Source organism: Meles meles, chromosome 3 (assembly GCF_922984935.1).
Source record: "Meles meles chromosome 3, mMelMel3.1 paternal haplotype, whole genome shotgun sequence".
Taxonomy (NCBI): domain Eukaryota; kingdom Metazoa; phylum Chordata; class Mammalia; order Carnivora; family Mustelidae; genus Meles; species Meles meles.
Window position 1 is genome coordinate 35,303,941 of NC_060068.1, and position 26,225 is coordinate 35,330,165.

Below are 26,225 nucleotides of genomic sequence, written 5' to 3' on the forward strand. Positions count from 1 at the left end.
CCCTCTCTCAGGAACTGATAGATCCAACACACAGAAAGCCAGTAAGGATGTAATTGAACTCAATAACACCATCAGTCAAGAAGATATAATGGACATCTATAGACTACTTCATCCAACAACAAATACACATTCTTCTCAAGCCCATATGGAATATTTATCAAGATATACCACATTCTGGGGGCACCTGGGTGGCTGGCTCAGTGGGTTAAGCCTCTGCCTTTAGCTCAGGTCATGATCTCAGGGTCCTGGGATCAAGCCCCACATTGGGCTCTCTGCTCAGTGGGAATCCTGCTTCCCCCTCTCTCTGCCTGCTGCTCTGTCTACTTGTGATCTCTCTCTCTCTGTCAAATAAATAAAGTCTTAAGAAAAACAAGATAGACTACATTCTGGGCCATAACACATCTTAACAAATTTAAAATAATACCAGTCAAACAATAGTTGCTCTTCCAAGATTCACAATGAAATTAAACTGGAAATCAATAACAGAAAGATAGCTAGAAAATCCCAAAATTCTTGGAGATTAAACAATAAACTTCTAAATATCACATAGGTCAAAGAAATCTCAAAATAAATTTTTAAATATTTTGAACTAAATGAAAATGAAAACACAACTTACCAAAATTTGTTAAGTGTAGTGAAACCGGTACTTAAAAGGAAATTTATAGCATTGAATACATACGTAAGAAGAGAAGAAAGGGGCACCTGGGTGGCTCAGTGGGTTAGGCCTCTGCCTTCAGCTTGGGTCGTAGTCTCAGGGTCCTGGGATCAAGCCCCGCATGAAGCCCCGCATTGGGCTCTCTACTCGGTGGGGAGCCTGCTTCCTCCCCCCACCCCCCGCCTGCCTCTCTGTCTACTTGTGATCTCTCTCTCTTTGCCAAATAAATAAATAAAATCTTTTTTAAAAAAGAAAGAGAAGAAAGATCTAAATTACTAATCCAAGCGTAGGAAACTAGGAAACAAAGAGCAAGTTAAGTCCAAAGTAAACAGAAGAAAAAAATAAAAATTAGAGTAGAATGAAGTTGAAAACAGGAAATCAATAGCAAAAATCGACAACACCAGTACCTGGTTCTTTGAAAAGATCAATAATATCACAAAGCCTCCAGCCAGGCTAATTAAGAAAAAATGATAAAACATGGATTTCTCACATGGGATATGGAGGAGGGGACATCACTATAAAACTTTCATTTATGCAATAAAGTATAATAAAAATGGAAATTTTAAATTCTAAATAACTCTATGTAAACTAAATCGATAACCTAGATGAAATCAACCAATTCCTTGAAAGTTACAACCAACTAAAACTCATGCAAGAAGAAACAATCTGAATAGGTCTGCATTTATTAAAGAAACTGATCAATAATTAAGAAGCTTCTAGAATGGAAAGCACCAGGCCTGGATGGGTTGTACCACACAGTGAAGGAAGAAATATACCAATTCTCTACAATCTCTATCAGAATATAGAAGCAGAGAATATACTTTGGAATTCATTTTATGAAGACACCATTATCATGATACCCACAAAGAAACCCACAAAGAAAATATAAGAAAACAAACTACAAACCAATATTTCTCATGATGATAAATGTAAAATCCTCAACAAAATACAGGAAATCTAATCCAACAATGTATGAAAACAGTTACACGCCCCGACCAAGTGGGATTTATCCCAGATATGCAAGGCTAGTTCAACAGCTGAAAATCAATTAACGTAATTCATTGTATCAACAGTCTAAAGAAAAAATCACATGAGCATATCAATAGAAGCAGGAAATGCATTTGACAAAAGCCAATACTCATTCATGATAAAAATTATCACCAAACTAGTAACAGAAGAAACTCCCTCATTTTGGTAAAGAGTATCTAGGGGCGCCTGGGTGGCTCAGTGGGTTAAGCCTCTGCGTTCAGCTCAGGTCATGATCTCAGGGTCCTGGGATCGAGCCCGGCATCGGGCTCTCTGCTCAGCAGGGAGCCTGCTTCCTCCCCTCTCTCTGCCTGCCTCTCTGCCTACTTGTGATCTCCCTCTGTCAAAAAAAAAAAAAAAAAAAAAAAGACTAACAGATTTCTGTATCAGCCAGAATCTTAAAAAGTTTACATAAGGTCTTAACAGGGTTTAGTCACGTACCAAGTCCAGAGGGTCTCAACAACACATTGCTCTCTCAAGGCTAGGTACTGGAAATGGCTGAGTATGGAAATAGCAGGCAGAAAATATATTTAAAGGAAAGAAAGGGGTAAGGCGCCTCTTGTTGCCTTGGTCCAGCTCATGAGTCAACCAGTGGCCATGGCCTCTCAATGACCTCCTCCAGCAATGACATGATAATCTATACAGAAAACCCAAAAGAACTGACCAAGAAATTCCTAGAGCTACTAAGCAATTACAGCAAGGCTGAAGGCTACATGGCTAATACAAAAAACTCAGTCAATTTCCTCTATAGCAGCAGTCAGAGTGTGTGTGTGCGCATGTGCACGTGCAGGGGGAAGGGCAGAGGGAGAGAATTTCAAGCCGACTCTCCACTGAGCATAGATTCCTGACACGGGCTTGATCCCAAGATCCTGAGATCTTGACTTGAGCTGGAATCAAGAGTGGGACACTCAAGCAGCTGAGCCACCTAGGCGCCCCTCCTCAATTTTCTGTCGTTAATTATAGTTTTAATTTGATATCTGTACCTGTTGATTTAATATACATGTTAAATGTATATTTTAATACATGTATTTCTCTAATATTTAATATATTTAATCATTACTTAAAGATATTCAATAAAATCAATATTTTATCTATTATATAATTTGTTATATAATAATTTTTAGTATTTTTATAAGTACTTATAATAGTCTTCATAGTTTGTTTATATTTTAATGTAATGTAATTATATTATATTATAATTATATAATATAGTAATATATAATATATGATATAGAAATACCATATATTATATTATATATTTATATATTATATATTTATATTTATAATATATTTATAATTTATAAATATATATTATATATTTATATTTATTATATTTATAACTTATTGATTATTAAAATGTTATAATGGGGCACCTGGTGGCTCAGTGGGTTAAAGCCTCTGCCTTTGGCTCAGGTCATGATCCCAGGGTCCTGGGATGGAGCCCTGCATCAGGCTCTCTGCTCAGTGCGGAGCCTGCTTCCCCACCTCTCTCTCTCTCTGTCTGCCTCTCCACTTACCTGTGATCTCTGTATGTCAAATAAATAAATAAAATCTTTAAAAAAAAAAAACTTAAAACTTCTGCTCTGTGACATACACTGTCAAGAGGATGAGAAGACAAGCCACAGACTGGAACAAAAATTTGCAAAAGAATATATCTGAAAATATAAAAGATACAAAATATTCAAAGAACTCTGAAAGCTCAATAGTGAGAAAACAAAGAACTGGATTAAAAATTGGGCCAAAGACCTTAATAGACACCTCACTCAGAAGATCTAGAGAGGGCAAAAAAGCACATGCAAAGATCCTTCACATTATATATTGTCAAAGAAATACACAAATTAAAACAACAATGAGACACCTCTACATGTCTAGTAGAATGTCCCAAATCCAGAATGCTGACAGTAGCAAATGCTGGCGAGGATTTGGAGCAGCAGAAACACTCACCCATTGTTGACAGGAAATGCAAAATGGTAGAGCCACTTTGGAAGACGGTTTGGCAGTTCCTGATGAAAGTAAACATCCCCTTACTGCACATTCCAGCAATCACACTCAAAAGAATTTATAACTTATGTCCACACAAAAACCCACACATGAATGTTTGCAGAAGCTTGATTCCTCATTGCCAAAACTTGGAAGCAACCTGGATGTCCTTCAGTAACTGAATGGATAAACCATGGTCCATCCAGACGATAAACATTATTCAGCACTAAAAAGAAGTGAGCTATCCAGGTGATGAAGTTCTTGAACCTAGGTGAGGTTCGGTGGGGTGAGGTCTGGAGCCGATGACCAGATCTCAAGATGTCTTGAGACATCTTTGGTACAAAATGGTGGTTTATTAAAGCACGGGACAGGACCCGTGAGCAGGAAGAGCTGTTGCCCCGTTATCCTGAGGAGTGGCTGATTATATACACAGGAGTTGGGTAGGTGAGAACAAAAGGGGTGATGTTAGTCTCTAAGGAATTTTGGAAGCAAGGTCTCCAGGACCTTGAGGGGCTAACTATTGTTGGGAGAACAGTTATTCATTACTAGTAGTAAAAATCTTGTGAGACCCTTTAGATGTATATCAGTGGGCCATATGCTTGGGAATGATTCTCAACACTATCTTAGGGATCTAGAGATAAAGTTTCACATTTCTCCTATCAAGTGTCCTTGTTAGTGAGATTTGGGTTTAGAAGAAATTTAACTTTGTTTAGGGCTTGAGGAACTGAGTTATTTACCTCTGGAAATTGTACTATTGTTAAGATAGCCTCCTTGTTGTAAACCTCTAGGACATTGGTAAACCAAGGGAGACTTCTGTCTTGCAGGATTGTGATCTCTGCAAGTTAACTATTTGTTTTTCTTTTAGGGCAGTCAGGGTGCCTGAGGAATGTCACACATATTACCGAGGGGAGCGGGTGGAGAGGGGGGTGCAAGGTGCCAGCTTTTGCTTTGTCCTCAGCCAGCCTCCTGCTCCCTCATCAAAGGCATGAAAGGACATGGAGGAAACTTAAATGCGTATTACAAAGTGAAAGAAGCTAATCGGAAAAAGTTCTATGGTGTATGATTTCAACTACATGACCTTCTGCAAAAGGACAAACGAACTCTCGAGGCAGGAAAAACACCAGTGGTTGTCAGGGCTAAGGAACAAGCAGAGCACGGGGGGAATTGTAGGGCAGTGAAAACCATCCTAGAATGGTTTATGTTATTCATTATATATTTGTCCAAACCTATAGAGCATACAACACCAAGAGTGAACCCTCAAAGTCAGCTATGGAATGTGGGTAACTGCAATGCAGGTTCATTCTTTGTAACTAATGTATTGAGCTGGTGAGTGATGTTGATCACTGAGGAGGCTATGCCTATGTTAGGGCAGCAAGTATGTAGGAAATCTCAATTCTGTACCTTCGCCAATTTTGCTGTGACCTAAAACTGCTCTAAAAAAAAATAATCTTTCTTTAAAACAAAACAAACTATTCACCTCTCCCAGTCTTTGCAGACTGGTTCTGAGCTATAGCAGTTCTTGGCTGGCTTGCTTTCAGCCTAGGGGTCAGATAGAGGGAAAAACTTAAGATCTCTTTGTTCTTTTCTGAACTGCAGACCTTGAATGGGCCTCATGTTGCTTTTTCAGCTGCTTTTAAATGTCTGGATTTCTCCCAGAGTCTCACCCCAAGCCTCTCCTGGGGGCCATAGACAATCTCTCTTGTCTGTATCTTTCATTTCTTGCCTCAGGCATCAGTGGGATGGAAGTCTACCTACAATTTTCATGAGCAATGCTCGCTGCTTCTCCCTACTTGAGATCTGAGTGAGGCAAGACAGAGCCCAGTGCTTCTGGCAGCCCCCAAACACGCTAGAACTTTACAAATAAAGGCTGCTCTGTTCTCTTCCTGACGGAGAGAAGGAATCGGGAACCCTACTGCCTCCTCTCCAGACCAAGACATGCACTGGCAGAAAGGAAGGGGCGAGCACAAGTTACAAATGCCACAAAACTTCCCACAATTTCAAATGTGGTTTTCACTTTGAGTGTTTGGTTGCTGTAGATCTTTTTATTGTTTTCCAGAGCTTTTCTAAGCTAGTTTCTGGTGTTTTGGGGGGGCGGGTGGTGTCTATTTTGTTGATGTTTCCAAAGAAGATTGAGAGCTTGGAGTTTGTTTTTTTTTTAAGATTTTATTTATTTATTTGACAGATTACAAGTAGAGAGAGAGAGAGAGGGAAGCAGGTTCCCCGCCAAGCAGAGAGCTGGATGTGGGGCTTGATCCCAGGACCCTGAGACCATGACCTGAGCTGAAGGCAGAAGCTTAACCCACTGAGCCACCCAGGTGCCCCAAGGCTTGGAGTTTTTACTGTGTCATTTTGCTGACTCCTTCTACTTTGACTAAAAATCAAAGATCACTCAATATGGTGATTATAGAAAATATACTTTTTAAAAAGAAGTAAAATTGTCATCCATATGTCATATGTATATATATATTTATATAGATTTTATTTATTTGATATAAAAATGTAGATTTTATATATTTATTTGAGAGAAAGAGAGAGAGAACATGGTGGGGGGGCTGGGCAGAGGGAGAAGCTGACTCCCCGCTAAGCCAGGACCCTGGAGCAAAGGCAGACACTTAACCCACTGCCACCCAGGTACCCCTCCTGTGTTAAATAAAAATCCAAAAAACAAATTCATTACTGTAATTTATAAGAGACTTTAGGCAGCAAGCTGTATAGCAAACCAATACTGAGCAAATAAAATGTTTAAGAAGATACCATTTACAATAACTTTAAAACATGAAATATCTAAAATTAAGCCCAAAAAATATGCAACAATGCTATGGAGAAAATCCGTGTAGTTATTAGACCTAATTAAACAGATACACTTTTAGCAAGGACACCATAGGGTTACTCAGGTCAGAAGGCTGAAAGCTATCTGCAGAGGCGAGGAGGGAGAAAGGACAAAAGAAGAGAAAGAATGTGTCTGTTTTGGAAAACAAGCAGCTCCCACCAAGGAGACTTATGGCCAGGTGTCCCACGGATGTAACAGCCTTGCATGAACCAGTTTGGAGCTGAGGGCTTGTGCAGAAGCCCTGAGTTGCCCTGAAGTTATATTTAGCTCATTATAATACTGAGATCTCCAATAGGCAGAGGTTTGGGCCATTTTAAAAAAACATACAATGTATCCACTAGCATGTTTACAAGCTATTGACAAGCTAGGTATTTGCAAAGTGCCTAACAAAATATGTGTAAGTTCCCTAATGTATCCAGCTCCTTACCCCTAGCACCCTGAATAAAAGATTCCTGCACTACCCCACCCGGAGACAATGCTTTGACAATTACCTCCCCATCCCTTCACTTGCCACGAGGTAATTTTGCTCCAGCCAAGAGACTCAGGCTGGTTAATTGCCTGATGCCTGTGGCAAGGGGCAGACGCTTTGTGTACAGTGACAATACGATAGTAAGAATTACGAGAATCAGTATTGTGAAGCTATCAATTCTCCCAAGTAATTTGTAGATTCAATGACTCCAAAATCTCAGCATTTTTATTTACAAGTTGGCATAATGATGACTATTCATGTGGGTCGATTATAGCCAAAACACCTGAACAAAAATTCATGTAAGGATACTTTATCTTAGCAAGATTTCGTTTCCTGCCATACTAATACGGGGTTGGGGATCTGTGACCCTATTTCTTGCTACAAACTGCCTCCATATCTACCCTAAATACTTCCAAACATGCTCTTTCACTTTTTCCCCTAACACTTAACCTCCTAAACTGATTATATTCGTGGCTTATTGTCTTCTCTCTACCACCCCTGACCAAACAAAAACAAAACAAAACAAACAGTTAACCGAGAGCAATAAACTTTGTTTAGTTCAGACATACTTTCAATCACTTATAATAGTGTTTGGAACAGGGCAGGTGCTCGCTACACTTTGCTTCAATCACTGAAGGGGAAATAGGTTTGTTCTCCGCAGTTGTCTACTTGCCTTACTGTCACTCATGGAAATGCACAGCTAAATGACACACCGTCCTCAGCAAACCTCCATCTCCTTCCTGAGGAACCTGGAGTCACGCGCCCACGGGTAGCGCAAAGGGTATGACGCCGAGCCCGGAAGCGGGAACTGGGCACGTGACAGGCGCGCCCAGGCCCGCCTCTCAGGCTACAGCTGGGAACTACAGTTCCCAGAATGCTTGGTACCCGCGTGGACTACATTCACCAGAGGCTTTGCGGCCGTCCTCCCCCGCTTGCCGTCCCGCCTCCCCGGACCTGCGCGGGACGTCGGTCTACTGCTGCCGGAGCGGGCGGCTCAGGGACTTGAAGTCGGCCCGGGCATTGCCCGGGGAGGACTCGCGACCCCAGGCTGCGGTTCGCTGGGGCAGTGCCGGAGCCTCCGCCAGCGGAGCACGGCCGGGGAGGCGCAGTCCCCGGAACCCCGAGGCCTGGGCGAGGTGAGCAGCCGAAGGTTGGCCGAATGCGGGACGGACGGATGACCGGGGCCTCGGGAGGATGCGGCGCCGGGGCGCGGGGCACAGGCCCTAGAGGCGCGAGTGGGGGCTTTGTGGGCGCAGGCATTGGGGGTCAAGGGCCGGCACCCCCGAAGTGCTCGCCTGGCCCGCACCAGCCGTCTCGCGGACGCGCCGCTAACCGCGGCAGGTCGGGCACCTGTCCCCACCGGCCCAGGCCCTGGTCACACTCCTACTCCCTCCGGACTCGTGCCCGGCGCGCTACCTGCCGGGCCCGGCCGCGTTTGGATTTGCTCCCGGCTGTCAGTGAACGTGAGGAACTGTGTTTCCACCCCTCCCCGGCGCCACTGCCTTCCCGGGCTGCAAGCGCAGAGATGTGTTTTCCGATAGAAGTGAGTTGCCGGCTCCCCCCGCCCCCCACGGCGGAATCTGGACTGGAACCCAAGTTTTTGGTCTCTGTGCCTGCTCCTCCAGCCGGCAGCCCTCCGGCCGCCATCGGAAAACTGCTGTCGTCCGTTTCCCAAGCACTTTTCTCTAAAAACCTGTTAGAAGATTCCTTGACAGGAGGGGAGGAGTTGGGGGCGGGTGCAGCTTGAGGTGGAGAAGAGTTGTCCCCTGCGGGCGGTGAGGTTAGAGCAGGTGCTGCGGAGGCGTGCGGTACAGATCCCGGTGCACCCTCACTGGCTGTGTGCACTGGGGCAAGTGGCTCCCACTCTGCCCTCAGTTTCCTGATCTGTAAAATAGGCGTGGACCATGGCAGCTGTGCTGCGGGACTGAACGATGTGGGTGGTGCTGGCCCCTGGGGCAGGTTCAGTGAGTTGTTGCTGCTACTGAGCTGGAGTCCTAGGTCTTTTTTCTCTGAGCCAGAGGGCATCTGCCCACTGTGGGCTGGCCCTTGTCTCTGGGCCTGTCCAGCCCCAGCTCCTACTGACTGCGCTCTCCAAGGGCACGTGGCCTCAGTCTCAGGTGGTGGAAAGATTTCAGAGCTGGTGATTCTCAGGGGCAGAAAGCAGAAGGGGCTTCTCTGTCCTGGCTCCCTTTTTCCTCTTTCAGATCTGCCTTCTGGAGACTCCACCCATCCTCAGGGAAGAGCCCAGAAAGAAGATATGGCTATCGGACCGAGGGAAGCAGCGTCTCAAGTGAGTTCATTGACACCTTTGGTCTTAGAAACAGATTTTTTTTTTTTTTAACTTCTCAAACTGAAGTTCTCTGTTGCATGCAGTCTTCTGCAGGACCTGGAGCCCAAGCCCTTCCCTCCTTCAAGAGTCGATCCACCCAGGGGGAGGGTGGATTCTGTAGGGAATGTTTGCCTCCTCCCTGCCAATCCATGTCTAGTGTTTCTCTTTTCTTTTCCTAACAGACACTTCTTTTTATTCATTAATCTCAATTCAGTGTATGGTTACTAACTTGACAGGGGAGATGCCACATGGGGACAGAACACACACACACACACACACACACACACAGACACACACACACACACACACACACACACACACACACTTGGCAGCTCCTTTCTGGCCCTGCTTCGTTGGCTCTCCCTGGTCTCCCTCCCAGCCCTTGGTTTTTCTTTAGGATACTCTCCCAGGCTTCTCCAACCCATCGTTGTCCATTTTTTCTCCCTCTTTGTGGATCACGTGCCTTGTTTCTATACTCTCTTGAAAACTGTTCTGGACCTGCCATTTTCATCCTTCCATTGTTGGAAATGGGGGAGGGACCCGGTCCAGGTGAGCCAGTGCCTGAACAAGGAATAGCTGTGTTGGAGGGGACGCAGCTGGAGAGATCTCTGGACTCCAAGGGCAGAGAGAAGACTCCTCAGGAGGGAGCAGGGAGGGGTGTACAGGATATCAGGATATCCTGGATATCGGGATATCAGGAGTGGAGAGGCAGGGTCTCCAGTGGGTAGGAAGCGGGACTTGAAGCCAGACTGCTGGGCTTGAACCCATCTGAACCCATCTCCTTGGTTACTGTTTGTGGGCCCTGAGCAGATCTGCCCGTTTCCTCACCTGGACAATGGGAATAACAAACATGCCGACCTCATGGGGCAGGTGAGAGGGTCATGCGAGTCAGTGCACAGGAAGTGTTTGGATCAGGGCTGGGCACTAGCAGATGCCCAACAAGGGGTGGTCGTGGGAGCCGGATGGTGTTATTGAAGTGATGATACACTCATGCCGACAGATGGGACCTGCTGGACCGTGTTGCTGGGACTTGTCCTTTCACTGCTCATCTGCATCTGACAGTCACAGTTAATGTTGCTGGGGTCTGCGTGAGGGTGTGGACTTTGTTTTCACTCTCATGCCAGCACAGCAATGATCATCCCCGTGTTTCACACTAGCAGACTGAGGCTCAGAGACATCCAGCAACCTGAATTCAAACCCCAGTGTGTCTGGCCTCTGGGTCCAGGCTCAGCACTGCTCAGCCATTCCCCTGGTGCCTCTTTCGGATCCCGGGGCAGCCCCGGCCCCCGTATTCCCAGACCTCTTCTCCGCTGTCGTGTTGTCTTGGGGCCCTTGAAACACGGTGGTGGTTGATCTTCGGGCTGGGACTGGCCAGTGCATATTTCTAAAGCTTTCCTCTCCTGTTCCCAGAGAGCCACATTGCTCTCTTGCCCAGAATCTTCTCCATCCCTGCAGGGGAGTAAATGTGTGTGGCATTCTCCCTAACCTCACCTGCTCCCATGTGCCCCTACTGTATGGACTTGCAGGTAAAGCCCAGTGATGGGCGTTTAAGAGCAGAGAGAGAATATACTGAGTGCTGGCTTAACAGAAAACTTTAATTATTGTCCTGCCTTTGACACCAATAAGGTATGTGGCCCAGGGTCTTGACTGTCCTGAACCTTCTGGTCCTTATCTCTAAAATGAGGATTGACGGGCACCTGGATGGCTCAGTGTGTTAAGAGTCTGCCTTCAGCTCAGGTCATGATCCCAGAGTCCTGCTCAGTCCTGCTTCTCTGACTCCCTGCTGCCCCCCCACAACTTATACTCTTCCTCTCTTTCTGTCAAATAAATAAAATCTTTATAGTAAATAAAGTGTGGATTGAACTGGGAGATGGTATATGAGCCTGTCCACCTACACATTTTTCTTTCATTGATCAAATTATTTCATATGTTTACCTTGTCTGTCAGTTGAATTATGTTATTTTGAGGGCTAAGATTATTTCTTGCATTCCCCTTGCATTGCGAGTAATTTATTTTGTTATACATGTATGACCTCCTCATGTTTAAAATTCAGAGCATCGGGGCACCTGGGTGGCTCAGTCATTAAGCATCTGCCTTTGGCTCAGGTCATGATCCCAGGGTCCTGAGATCGAGCCCCGCATAGGGCTCCCTGCTTGGCATGAGGCCTGCTTCTACCTCTCCCACTCCCACTCCCTCTGCTTCTGTTTCCTCTCTTACAGCCTCTCTCTCTGTCAAATAAATAAGTAAAATCTTTAAAAAAAAAAAAAAAATTCAGAGCATAAAAGTTATCTACATAAACAAAGTGAAATCTCTCTTACCCCAGTATCTAAAGATAGTCACTGTCTCCCCCTTTGGTATATGTCCATCAGACTCCTATTCTATTTATCTTTGTTTTTTATTTATATGTGTATTAATATTCACATATGTACGCATTTATTTTACCATTTTAACTTTTCTCGGGTGATAAAATAAGCATGACATAACATTCACCACTTTAACCATTTCGGGGTGTTGAACTCAGTGGCATGAAGTCCCTTCACATCATTGCACAGCTGTCACTGCTACCTGTCTCCATCATATAGATGATCTCATTTGTTTCTTAATGCCATGAGGTAGGCGTTGAGAGGCAGTTTTGCTGAGTGGTTACGAATGGAGCCTTGGACCTCCTCCACACTGAAATTCTACCTCTACCCCTGACCAGCTGCAACACTGTGATTTATTTATTTTATTTTTTTTTATTTTATTTATTTGACAGAGAGAAATCACAACTAGGCAGAGAGGCAGGCAGAGAGAGAGGAGGAAGCAGGCTCCCTGTGGAGCAAAGAGCCCGATGTGGGGCTCGATCCCAGGACCCTGGGATCATGACCTGAGCCGAAGGCAGAGGCTTTAACCCACTGAGCCACCCAGGTGCCCCAACACTGTGATTTATAATAGGAAATACATATTTGGTTTTCACCACTATTCCCAGCACAGAGGAAACTGTGAGGGTTTTGGAAGCTAAGTGATTCGTAATATTGGGGTTTTGTTCTTGAAGAAACTTAAGAGCATTAAAGGTGAAATGGGTGTGTGTTGCTATTCATAACAATCCATTTCAACCAAGCCGGATTTGATATGAATGAGGTGACTTTTAGAAAATCCCTAAGGATCTGAGCTGGTTGGCAGGAGAACCTATCTGGATTAGAGGGGTTGGACCTTTCAGGCCCTCTCCCCCACAACCCAAGGGCCAGTCATGCCTACACAGTGGTCAGTGATTTAATCCATTGTGCTTGGGTCATGAAGTCTTGGAAAAAAAACCAAAACGACAGGGTTCAGCAAGCTTCTGAGTTGGTGAACACTTGTAGATGGGGAAAGTGGTGCATCCCAAAAGGGCACAGAAGCTCCACGCCCCTTCCCACATAGCCTGCCCTATGCATCACTTCCGTTTGACTGTCCCTGCATTCTCTCCTTCTGTAATTAACCAGTAACCTAGTAAGGAAATGCTTTCCTGCATTGTGGTACTTTTCCTGCATTTACCACTTTAGCAAGTTAATTAAACCCAAGGGTGGGGCTTGTAGAAACCTCTCCAACTCATAGCCAGTTGGTTGGAAGCATAGGTAACAGTCTGGACTTGAAATTGGCATCTGAAGTTGGGGTGGTCTTGTGGGACTGAGCCCTTAACCTGAGGGATCCGACCATCTCTCTAGGTCAATGGCATGAGAATTGAGGTCAATTGTAGGACACCTAGGTGGTGTCACACAACCACTTGGTATGTGGAAAACCCACATGTCTGGGGTCAGAAGTAAAGGAGTATTATAGTATTGACTGGAGATGCACAAGGCCTCCTATATATGGGGTCTCTGGTACACCAGCTGTTTGACTTGGACTGATTTCTCTTTGTTTCTTCTTGTGTGAAATGGGGGCAGTAATAGTACCTATTTTATAGGATTGTTGTAAAGATACGTATTTACAGTAACAGTAAAAACCTCTAGAAACAGTAGTTGGTCTGAAGAAAGCATTCAATAAATGATAGCTATTTTTAAAAGATTTTATTTTTATTTATTGGACAGAGAGAGAGATCAGAAGTAGGCAGAGAGGCAGGCAGAGAGAGAGGAGGAAGCAGGCTCCCCGCTGAGCAGAGAGCCTGATGCGGGGTTTGATCCCAGGACCCTGAGATCATCACCCGAGCCAAAGGCAGACGCTTAACCCACTGAGTCACCCAGGCGCCCCTAAATGATAGCTCTTTTAATTCCATAAGTGCACAGAGAGTGCCTTAAGCTAGATAATCTAGCCTGCATCAGTGATTTTACATTGTTTTCTGTTTTCATTGTTTTCTGATCACTGACACCATAATAAATTCCCTTGGATGTGCATTTTTGTGCACTATTTGTCAGGATACAAATATAGTAACTGATAAAATAAAAGATATGCACATTCTTTTAAAATATTTTACTTATTTATTTGACAGCAAGAAATCCCAAGTAGGCAGAGCAGCAGGCAGGGGCGGGGGGAGCAGGCTCCCTGCTGAGTAGAGAGCCCGATGCCGGGCTCGATCCCAGAACCCTGAGATCATGACCTGAGCTGAAGGCAGAGGCTTAACCCACTGAGCCACCCAGGCACCCCAAAATATGCACATTTTAAAGCTTTAAATATGTATTGTCAAATTGTCATCAGAAAGATTTTTCTAACTAACACACCTACCAATGGTTTTTCTAATTCTAATATTCTTACCAACGGTCTTAATTCCTGCCCACATCTCCTTATGATAGTTAATACAGGGCCTGGGTAAGACTTTATGCTGCTCAGTATGTATTCGTCACTGGCCAATGGTTCATTGAACAAGAAATGACCTGAAACCTTCAGAAACCAGAATAACACCTGAAGCCTTTCATGCAGCCCATCCTCCCCTCAACTGACACCACCTTTACCCTGGGCGATGGGAGGTCCTGGGTGAGCTGGGATGGCTTGTCATTACAGGTGTCGGTGACCTTCGAGGATGTGGCTGTGCTCTTTACACGGGAAGAGTGGAGGAAGCTGGGTCCTTCTCAGAGAAACGTGTACCAGGAAGTGATGCTGGAGAACTACAGTAACCTGGTCTCACTGGGTAAGGGAATTTTCCCTGCAGATGAAAAATTCAGACAGTAGCATAAGTCAGCACCTGCTTTCCTACATAAAAGCTGTGGGGGCATCAGGAACTTTCAGCTGAATTTGGCCTTGGGATTGTGCACATTGTAAATAAATAAGTATTTAAAGCTTCTTTCCCCCTATAGGCGTGGGTTTGTCCCACACATCGACAGTTGACATACTTTATGTTAGAAATTCCCTCATAGTTAGGCAACATTTTCCTGCAGTGATTTTCTGTGATTTGTTTGCTCAGCTCACAGCAGAAATCATCCCTCAACCGTCTTCATTACCCTGCCACCAGCCTTTCCCAGTTCTCCCTTCCAGCCCGATGAACGTGTATAATCCATCTTTGAAAGGGAGTCAGATGGTGCTTTCTCATTTTAAACAGGGCACATGGTATGGGTGCCTGTTTACAAACATTTAGTCTGTAAATCTAACGTGTTCCCTCTTCCATGGAAATCCATTGGTACTCTACTAATTGGAGCTGCCTGTGTATCCGGCGTCTCTAACCTGCAGCTACTTCCTACACAGCCACGCCCTTCAGGCCCCTTGCCTTTCCTCTCACACACGCCCTCCCGTCCCAGGGGCACGGCTGGAGCATCCCACCGGAGCTCTTTGTACCATTCCGTGTTTTCCATTCAGATCCATGATACATCTTTGAGTCAAAAGAAAACCAAGTCTTATCTTTCTCTTTTCTTTTTTCCTGTTTCTGAGCAGGACTCCTGTTTTCCAAACCAAGAGTGATCTCCCTGTTGCAGCAAGGAGAAGATCCCTGGAAGGTAGAGAAAGAAGGTCCTGGAGGCCCCTCTCTAGGTGAGTGGGTGGGACTGAGCGGCCGGGGGCAGGCGCGGGCAGCAGTCTGGGGGTAAGTGAATGGTGCGGCTTGGAGAAGTCGGTCAGGAAGGTTTCTCCGGGGCCTCTGTCCTCCAGAAGCGGCAGAGAGGGGACGCTTAGGCCCCAGACACGAGCTTCCTCTTACTCTCTGGTAATCACTTCCCAAATGAATCTCTCGGGAGCTCTTCTTATTCTTCCCTGTTTTCAGAGGAGGGCTGCACATCGCGGATTCAGTCAGCAAACAGTGTATTTAAGGAATGGCAGAGAATCAGTCTGACGGAGGCTCAGGGTATGTGAGAGAAGGAGCCGAGGAAGGAAAGGGTGTCAGAAAGCTGCAAAGCTGCGTTACACTGGGCTTTGACAAGAGTCTTGGCCATGGGACCGTCCCATGGAAATGAAGGACTTTCAGCAGAAGACTGGAGTTCTGGGTATTTTAGAAAATTTGACGTAAATGTGAAACAGTGTAAATGTCCTCTGGTAAGGACATGGCTGGAAAAGCTGGAGCAAGTCCCCGCGCTGGCATCGAGGGCCACTGTCGGAGACAAGAGCAGCTGGTGTGGACAGAGCTGGCGTGGGGCAGGGGCAGCTACTGCTGTGTCACCGTTGATGCTGAAGAGAGATGACGTGGCTGTGTGCGTGTGTAATGTGTGCGGACGTGCAGACAGAAAGGCTGGGGAACACACCTGAGCTGGTGCCAGGAGCTCCACGTGGAATGGGATTGAGAAGGGGCAGGACCAAAGAGGCTTTAGTTGTATGTAATCTTAACATTTCGTAGCAAATAGATTGATGAAATCCTTATGTAATTTGAGTTTAATAAGAATGGTCCCTTTGGGGCGCCTGGGTGGCTCAGTGGATTAAGCCGCTGCCTTCGGCTCGGGTCATGATCTCAGGGTCCTGAGATCGAGCCCCGCATCGGGCTCTCTGCTCTGCAGGAAGCCTGCTTCCCCCTCTCTCTCTGCCTGCCTCTCTGCCTACTTGTGATCTCTCTCTCTGTCAAAAAAAAAAAAAAAAAAAAAAGAATGGTCACTTTGGAGCATGGTGGGGGATAGATTGAAAGTGACAGAAAAGCTGATGAGGAATCTTCCCAGACACCTTGCAGTAAGGTAGGCGAGATGTTTCTAGGGTCTGGACAAAGGCGTGGACACTGGGGTCCAGAGGGAGGAAGAGGGGTCCCCTTGTTAAGGGTGTAGGGCGAGTTTGCTGTGGGATGGGTCTCACTGGGGAGCGAGTGGAATGCCCGGGGAGAGATGCTGGTGGACAGCTGTACCAGGTCTCTGGTAGCTTGGAAGGGAGGTCAGGGAGCCCTCGGCACAAAGGTGACATCTGACACCTTGAGCTAACCAGGTGAGGGCACAGAGCAGAGGACAGAATCCCAGGAAACCTCACCATTTACAAGGTAGTTTAGGAAAGAATGACCCCATAGGATGGCTGCAGAGTGTGTGAGGGTGCGCAGCAGAAGGGCGGTGTGGGCAGAGGCTTCCCGAGGAGGTGGGATCCGAGGATGTGGAGCCGGGTCTAGCCACAGGAAAGGTCCACCTGATTCCAGAGGAAGGAAGCCAGCGGGTGCTGCCGGGAGCCAGGACAGCGCCGCAGGGACCAGATCCCACCCAGCAGGGGGAGCCTGGACACAGGATCTGGTCTGTGTCTGAGAGCCAGGCCGGGCACCTGGGGACTGGGAAGTAGTCTAACCAGGGCCCCAGGAGTACACTGCTGAGAGCAGCTTGCAGGCCATGGGGGGTCTGTTGGCATGGAAGTGGGGGCTCCTCCCTGCTGTTGTCGGGTTCAGATGCGTCAGTGATGGCCCCTCAGTCCGTGGGCCCTGCACAGGAGCTGCAGACCGGGCGTTCTCCCTCCCCAAGTCCCCAGGCCAGGGGGGCCTTCTTCCCACCGTACTCTGAGGTTTCTGCTGTGGGAACCACCCATGTCTGTCTATCTTACTCTGGTTTGGGAGAAAACACGAGGTCTGGGAAGTGGGTAGAGGCCGCCACCAAGTGCCCAGAGCAGGCAGGCGTCCGTGAATCAGCCGAGGGTCGGCAGGGACGTCCCGGCCTGGTGTGGCAGGAAAGATCCGAGGAAGAGAAGGAAGGCTCTGTCCCTTTCCCCGAGCCTCGGGAGCCTCCCATCCAGGAACGCATCTCTCTGAGTGAAGCGAGTCATCGGTGAGCTCAGGGGAGTAGAAAGTGTGTCTGGAGTCCCAGAGTCCGGAGCTGGAGTCCCAGAGTCCCTTGAGGCTCTGGGGCCCCCGGGTGACGGGGCTGGAGTCCTCAGCCCTCCTTCTCTGGGTTGCGGACATGTCCGTGAGGGCAGACCACGGGCGGGCGTCAGGAGGAAGGAAGGGCAGTGCAGCCCACCGGTATGTGCACGTCCCTGGACGGGATGCACCTCCTCTCCTTCCGCAGAGACAGCAGTCACCCTGGGGCGCCCCGGGAGTGCCTGCATGTGCCTGTCCATCCAACACCCCTGGCGGGTCTCCATCTGCCTGGACTAATGGGGTCTTGGAACAGCTTCCCTCCAGAATGCTGGTCATTTCCCCGTGAGTGCGGGTGAAGGATGGAGTGTTCTGGAAGTAGCTCAGGTGGTTAACTCTGGACCAGACAGGAAACCTCCCCTTCCGTAGCCGGTGACAGAAAAGCCCGTGCTCAGGTGTGGACTTCAGGCACCTCTAGCAGCCTCTTGAGTTTCCTTTTTTTTTTTCTTTTTAAATTTCAAAACTGTTCGCAAATAGGAAAAACAGAAAAACAAAGGGTCATGGGGGGATGCTGGAAGTGAGAGGTGGAAGGCGCTGGCAGGAGGGTGTGCATCTCCTCTGAGTCTCTTGCTGAGAAGGGAGCACACCTGCGGGGGCGGCGGGGGGGCTCTGCCGGAAGAGTTGTAATGAGGTGATTAAACCAGCCGGTACATCATGAGTTAGCTCTATGCCCGAATGCAGAAATAGTTCTGAAATCTAAAATTTAAGAATGCGGGGATGAGGGGCGCCTGGGTGGCTCAGTGGATTAAGCCGCTGCCTTCGGCTCAGGTCGTGGTCTCGGGGTCCTGGGATCGAGCCCCGCATCAGGTTCTCTGCTCCACGGCAAGCCTGCTTCCTCCTCTCTCTCTGCCTGCCTCTCTGCCTACTTGTGATCTCTCTCTCTGTCAAGTAAATAAATAAAATCTTAAAAAAAAAAAAAAAAGAATGTGGGGATGATCTGGGTAAACCGTTACCTTCCAGTGAAAATGGATTTTCTTACCTGTCACTTTCTTCTCCTTTGTCATCTCAGCACAAGAAGCCTGGTGGGGGGACTGAATCCCAGCCGCGTGGTCAGTGGAGGGGTCCCTGGGTGCTGCCCCCACACAGAAAGTGGGGCCTCTTTTTCTAACTCACACAAAGGTGCCGCCCTTAGCAGCCCAGGGACCCAGGGGGCGGGGGTTTAAAGAAGGAATCTCTGAGGAGGTGAAAGTGGAGAGCGGGTACTCATAGGCGCCTCTGCTATGTTTGGTCAGTCTTGTCCTTGTCCCCTGCTCCTCTCCCCAGCAGTACCCTTGCTGGCCCTGCACCTCCCTCCTGCCATCAACCTCTGTACCCGTAGCTGCAAGAATGCTCTATTAAAAGGTAAATCTGGGGCGCTTGGGTGGCTCAATTGGTCAAACGTCTGCCTTTGGCTCAGGTCATGATCCCAGGGTCCTGGAATCGAGCCCCACATCAGGCTCCCTGCTCAGCGGGGAGCCTGCTTCTCTATCTGCCCTGCCACTCCCCCACTTGTGCTTTCTCTCTGACAAATAAGTCTTTAAAAAAAAAAAAGAGGTTTATCAGGTCATCTCACTCCCATACACAATTGTGCTCCGTGTGTTTGCTCCCCAATCACACAGAGCACAATCCAGAGTCCCCGGCATGGCCTTCAGAGCCTCCGTGGTCTGGCCCTGTCTCCCTCTTCACCTTCACCTCCTTCTGCTTGTCCCTTCATTCAAGGACTCTAATCACTCTAATCCAGCAGGCCAGCCCGACTCCCACCTCAGGGCCCCCACACTTGCTTTTCCCTCTCCTGACCATTCTTCCTGACACCCACAAGCCCGTGTGGCCCTTCCTTGAGTAGCCCAGGTTTCTGCTCAGATGGTACTTTCTCAAACAGATTCAGCTCATCCAAAACGTGGCCCTCCATCCTCCACATTCTCTGTCCCCTCCCCATGCTTTATTTTTCCTCATGCTCATCCCTGCATGATCATATATGTTCATTCATTATCTCTCTCATCTCTGGGTTGTCTGACGTGTTCCCATTTCCCCAGTACCTAAAACAGTGCCTGGTCAGAGTAGACTTCTAGCTAATGAGGTCATGAATGACTTGGCTAGTTTGGTAGTGATGGAGATACTGTCTCGGAGATATTTGGGAGATAGGAAAAACTGGGCTTGGAGATGGATTTAATATGAAGATAAAGGAGGTGCGTTATCAAGGGGGCTTGGTTTGTGGTTCTGGGTTGGACAGTGATCTCATTCACTTAGATATTGATACCACAAGGAGGTCAGATTTGGAAGGTCATAGAAATTGGGTTTTGGGTGAATTAAGTTTCTCTGGTTGACCCACTTACCCCAGGGGAGAGGTCAAGTCTCTGGTTAGATTTGGAGTCTTTCCCCTCAAAATACAGACTGGGTACGAAATGTGAATTTGGGAGACCCTGGTCAGTCCAGAGTAATGGGTGAGTTTGAGTTAGCCTGTAGAGTGGGTCCAGAATACCATAATAGCAAGAAAAAGCCTAGGGCTCGATGTCAAAGAGCTCTGGCATCTTGTGGCCAGGTAGAGAGAAATGGGAAGAGAAGTGGATGTCCTGCAGCAGGAAAAATTAGGTCTGTGGGCATTGAAGTCAAGGCTTATAATGGGCATAGGAGCAATAGAGGTGGAGAGAAGCAGAGGTGTTTGTGACTCATTTAGATGGCAGAATAGACAAGTCTTAGAAATTGATTAGCTGAGGGCTGAGGGAGAGGTATTTAGGGCACCTCTTAGAGTTTTGATTCAGAACTAGTGCTATTCTAGAGACAAGGGTTTGGTTATACGGGTTGGAAGGAGTGATCACAAATTCAGTTATGTTTATGCGTGTTGAATCTGAGGAGTTGTCAAGACATCTAAGCTGCTATTTTGAGGGGGCTGGTGTGGAGAGAAGTGTTGCCTCGCATATATGTTTGGAATCAAAACTGGCCTATGGGAAGAGTACAAAGCAAAGGAATTGGGGTCCAAGGACTAAACCCTGAGGGACCCCCCACCCCCCACCCCAGGATTGAAGGTCACACAGAGGAACATGAGTGCACAGAGTAGGCTGAGACTGGTGGGAAGGGAGAGGAATGTGGAGCAAAGCAGGGGATCACTGGACCCTAGGAAAAGGGCCGCTCAAGGCAAACAAGGGGTCACTGTGAGCTGCTGCCAACAGGTTGGTTCGGTGGGAACCGCAGAGTATTTTATCTCCACTACCTGGAGATCATGGCTGTCTTAGCGAGGGTGGCTGACGACAGAAGCCAGAAGAGGGCCCAGAGGGTGTTGAGCAGGAGGAGGGGAGCAGGTGTGAGATATTGAGCAAGAGCGGATGTGGAGAAGGAGTAGCTCTTCTGTGCACATACAAACAAACATTTTTGTATATCCTCTCATTTTCCCTTGGCCACTCCGACTGCACAGCGCACATCATTTTGCCCCTGTCACCTGGTGTCTATTGAAACTCTCCATGGCCGCCTATGGAGCGCTTCCGCTCTCAGAGGAGGAGCTGGGAATGACCTGTTGTATGCGCAGCTTTGGATCCTGTTAGCCCTGCAAGCCTACTTCGGGCTCACATTTTATAAATGGAACAATTGCTGATTCGCAGGACACTGATTTAAAGCTGTACCTGTTAGCAAGACTTGGTTGGGGAAGGAACAAGGAGGGTGTTGGGCAGAAAGTAAAAATCACTCTTCTTTCCTTTCCAATAAATATTAAAGACACTGGGGCACCTGGGTGGCTCAGTTGGTCAAGTGTCTGCCTTTGGCTCAGGTCATGATCCTGGGGTTCTGGGATTGGTCACCTCACTCATCGGGCGGTCCGGTTTTCCCTTTCTTCCTGCCCCTTCCCCCCAACTCGTGCTCTCACTCATGTGCTGTCTCTCAAATGAATAAATTTTTTAAAAATCTTAAAAAATCATAAAGACATGAGTGCATGTAAAATGATCCAAGGAGGGTGTACAGAGTGGAGGGGGAAATTCCAGGTTTTAAAGAGGGAACAGAAAAAGTTATTGAGGAAGGAGACTGAGAAGTAAAGCTGGTAGGAAAGAGAAAGCAGAATACAGTATGTTGACCAAGCAGAGAAAATTCGTACACAGGAGAGAAAGGGAACATCAGACAGGAATCTCCACCACCGTGAGATGCAGCGGAGCCCTTTAAATGGTTCTCTCCAGCGCAGGAGGAAATGCCACGCACAGCCATTCCCCTGGCAAATGTAATAGTTGATATGTTGCAGCATCTCCCAATGACTGAGTTCAGTTCTGTTTTCTACAACTGTATCATGCTAGCCTTTTTTTTACCTTTTTATATTTATGCCCATCTCATTTATCTTCGACTCTTTCCCACACTGTCTGGATAGCCTCTTTTGCTCGATGCATGAGCAAGGCTACCATTCCTGGCTTGCATCTTTTGGCTTCATGCCTACCTGCAGCACCTCTAGATTAACTCCATAACTCGTTCCTCTTTGAACTGCCTTGACTGTAATCACCCATATGGTGATCTCCCATCGCTCATGTAATGCGGGTCCTGGAAGGCAGCCTCGGGTGTTTCAGTTATGTGTGTGTGTGAGAGAGAGAGAAATAAGGAATTGAGACTTATTTGACATTGTTCAAATTAGGAATATATAAGTAAGGGAAATTAACAAAACATTTTGTGTCTAATTCAGGTGCCATCAAGAGGATCTGTAAATAGGGCATGCTATAATCTGCTTGCAAAGAACACTTACGGTAGAAAAGGAAAATCTAATATATTTAGATGTAGGCAGGAATGTAATTATATAATACAAAGGTATGTAACACGTATTTTAAATATTGTGGTTAAGTGCTATAATAAGGGGAATGGACTGTAGAAACTCAGACTCAAGAAAGGACTCCATTTGAATTGAATCTGAAGGATACTAAGGAATTGAGCATAAGGGAAGGTGGGGAAGACTTTACAGATTAGGAAGATTACACACAATGAAGAGAAATATCATGAAAATAATTTCAGAGTCCAGAGATGGCTTTGGACTGGTCCCAAACTACCTCTCCTAATTCATGATTCCCTGGTTGCTCTGACACGCACCTTCTTTAAATGGGCTTGTTCTAATCTTTTCTCCACCCTAGTCCTTCAGTTCCCTTTGATTCTTTTTCTCTCTTGCTTAAATCTTTTGTGTTTTCCTCTTATAGCTGGCCAGATAAAAACCCTATTTAAATAACATCAATACTTAGGATGCCTGGGTGACTCAGTTGGTTATTAAGGTTCTGGCTTCGATTCAGGCCATGATCCCGGGGTCCTGGGATCGAGTCCCACATCGGGCTCCCTGCTTCTCCTTTTGCCTCCCACTCCCCATGCTTGTGCATGCATGCTCTCTCTCTTTCTCTTTCTCTCTAACAAATAAACAAATAGCATCAATACTTACTTATTCTCTACGTTTAGTCTAAGTAGCCAAATACCGTATCACATGAAACAGCTTTAGTTTTTTTTTCCCCCTCCAGGATGGAAGAGCAGTCACAAAACCACGAAGTCAACTCAGACACAAGATTCTTCTTTTCAGGAGCTGATAATGAGAAGATCCAGAAGAAATGGACCCTGGGACTTTAAATCAGAAAAACCCTGCATTTATGAAGAGAGATTAGAGAAAAAGCAGGAGAAAAAAGAAAGTATTCAGGCAGTTGCAGGCAGCCACAAAAAAATCCTTATTGTAGAGAGAAGCCATAGAAATAATGATTTTGGCCAAAACTTCAGCCCAAAGTCGGTCCTTGTTAGGCAGCAGATGGTTCCCATAGAAAAAACACCACCAAAATGTGAAATACAAGGAAACAGCTTCAAACAGAATCCGTATTTGCTTAATCAACCAAAAATCAATACCACAGAGAAACGATATAAATGTAGCATATGCGAAAAAACCTTCATTAACACTTCATCCCTTCGCAAACATGAGAAAAACCATAGTGGAGAGAAATTATTTAAATGCAAAGAATGTTCAAAAGCCTTTAACCAAAGTTCAGCTCTCATTCAGCATCAAATAACTCATACTGGAGAGAAGCCCTACGTATGTAAAGAATGTGGGAAAGCCTTCACTCTGAGTACATCCCTTTACAAACACCTAAGAACCCACACTGTGGAGAAATCCTATCGATGTAAAGAATGTGGTAAATCCTTCAGCAGAAGGTCTGGCCTTTTTATACATCAAAAAATCCATGCTGGAGAAAATCCCCATAGATACAATCCGGGTAGGAAGGCAGCCAGCACATCCCTTCCCGGATGTCAGAGAATTCACCTCAGAAAGAAATCCTATTTATGTAATGAATGCGGCAACACCTTTAAGTCGAGCTCATCCCTTCGATATCATCAGAGGATTCACACGGGAGAGAAACCTTTTAAGTGCAGTGAATGTGGGAGAGCCTTCAGTCAGAGCGCGTCTCTTATCCAGCACGAAAGAATTCACACTGGAGAAAAGCCCTATCGATGTAACGAATGTGGAAAAGGTTTTACTTCTATTTCACGACTTAACAGACACCGGATAATTCATACCGGTGAGAAGTTTTATAACTGTAATGAGTGTGGTAAAGCCTTAAGTTCCCACTCGACGCTTATCATTCATGAAAGAATTCACACTGGAGAGAAACCATGTAAATGCAAAGTGTGTGGGAAAGCCTTCCGACAGAGTTCAGCTCTCATTCAGCATCAGAGGATGCATACCGGAGAAAGACCCTACAAATGCAACGAGTGTGGGAAAACATTCAGGTGTAACTCATCCCTTAGCAATCATCAGAGAATCCACACAGGAGAGAAACCATACCGATGCGAGGAATGTGGGATCTCTTTCGGCCAAAGTTCCGCTCTTATTCAGCATCGGAGAATTCATACTGGAGAGAAGCCCTTTAAATGTAACACTTGTGGGAAAACTTTCAGACAGAGCTCATCACGTATCGCCCATCAGAGAATTCATACTGGAGAGAAACCCTATGAATGTACTACCTGTGGGAAACTTTTCAACCACAGGTCATCTCTTACTAATCATTATAAAATTCATATCGAAGAGAACCCCTAGGAAGTAGATTTGCATGTTTGAAAGCCTTAAACCAAAGCTCATCAAAATACACAAGAGTGATATCACAAAAGTAATGGATAGGAAAAACCTTTTCGTAATGTAGGCCTCACCAGATACCAGATTCCAAGGACAAGCCTTGACTACGTAATAGATAACGAGGAAAGTAGAAAGTTTTCATGCCTCCCAGGCACTCTTGAAAATAATCCGAAATGAAAAATTCACAACTGGAGACATGGACTTTGGGCATTTGTAAAATAATTCTCTTTCTACAGCAGTGTACATGAGATACCATATGTGGTTGTCATAAACATCTGGGTGAGGGGAGGTATGCACTAGATTTCTCATTAAAAAGAAACTTCTAAGTTGGTAATACTTTTTTTTACAACAAACATTTAATAGCATATAAAAGATGTGATTGAATTATACACTTTTAGAGAAAAGGACCAAATAAAAGATTTTTTTTAAAAAGAGCTGCAAACTACCTCTCCATTTCTGGGGTTTGTCCTTTTCCTGACCTGATGTCAACTCTGTGCATGGATCTCATTTAAAAATAGAAATAAAAGTTTGTTCTCTTCATCCTGTGTTCTTCTAGTAATTGCTGTCAATTGGTAATTTTCTAACCAGTTGTTAGTGCTGTTCTCGAAATTTATTTGGCCGTGAGGTCCTTTATGAAAAAGTTATACCAGCTGTATACCGTGAGCTATCATCCCAGGTACATTAAATGGAAAAATAGGCAATTATTTCAAATTTAAAGCAATTAAATATCTATAAATTCACTGTTAGGGTCCGTAATCAAAGGAGCGAGACTGATACAAAGCGAAGGTCAAGCAAAGCTTTATTTTGCACCAAGCATCAAGAATCAAACCGACCAGTCGGGGCCGTCTCTTACAAAGAGGCGACCCCTTCCAGCCTCACAGACTAACCTTTATAGAGGTGGTTGAGCCTGGCTATACACAGGTGGCCAATGAGATTGCAACACACAGAGAAAACTGCACAGTCATGCTAGGTTACACACGGGTGGCCAATTGAATTTCAATTTACCCCAGTAGATGTATGCGCGCCCCACTGGTTGGATGTCTTCACCTGGCCTGACCCGCCCTTGTATCTAGGCTTTGCAAGTAAGTTCCTCTGGGAGGGACAGGGTCCATCTAAGTTCACTGCATAACCACAAAATGACTCCCTCTGGCTAAGCAGGCCCTTACATTCCCCCCTTTTCTTTGGAGATTAGTCAAATCCTTGACTTTTCAGCTAGTTCTATGTTCTGCACAGTCGGTTGATGAGTTAGCCATTCACCGCCTTGTTTTTTTGTTTTTTTTTTAAGATTTTATTTATTTGACAGATCACAAGTAGGCACAGAGGCAGGCAGAGAGGAGGAAACAGGCTGCCCACTGAGCAGAGAGCACAGTGTGGGGTTCGATCCCAGGACCCTGAGATCCTGACCTGAGCTGAAGGCAGAGGCTTAACCCATTGAGCTACCCAGGCGCCCCAGCCATTCACTACTTTGTATAACCTTTTCCATTTTTCCTAATTCCGTTCGTCTAATTTCCCACTTATACTTTTTTTTTTTTTTTTTTTTTTTTGTCTTATGAGGTGACTCAGAAGCTCTTACACAAACGGGTAACAATAGGAGCAACAATGAACTCATAATCTTTTGAGTCTTAGTTTTAATCCACGATCGGCGGGGTCCATCAGCTGCAGCTTCCATCTCTGGGGGGCGTCCTCATCCTCGGCTCTTTTGACGTGACCCGTGTGAATCC

General features: G+C 46.1%; 1 protein-coding gene across 2 annotated transcripts; it reads left to right on the forward strand.

Annotated features, from left to right (window-relative positions):
* Positions 1–7,913: 7,913 nt before the first annotated feature.
* On the forward strand, positions 7,914–25,044 carry LOC123938991 (zinc finger protein 354A). Of its 2 annotated transcripts, XM_046000828.1 has the most exons (6): positions 7,914–8,096; positions 9,165–9,250; positions 14,243–14,369; positions 15,107–15,202; positions 18,738–18,812; positions 22,910–25,044. In XM_046000828.1, the coding sequence occupies exons 2-6, from the start codon at positions 9,218–9,220 to the stop codon at positions 24,466–24,468; spliced, it is 1,890 nt and encodes a 629-aa protein (XP_045856784.1). In that variant the 5' UTR covers positions 7,914–8,096; positions 9,165–9,217; the 3' UTR covers positions 24,469–25,044. The 2 variants fall into 2 exon arrangements, with proteins under 2 accessions (XP_045856784.1, XP_045856785.1); XM_046000829.1 differs by lacking the exon at positions 18,738–18,812.
* Positions 25,045–26,225: the final 1,181 nt, after the last annotated feature.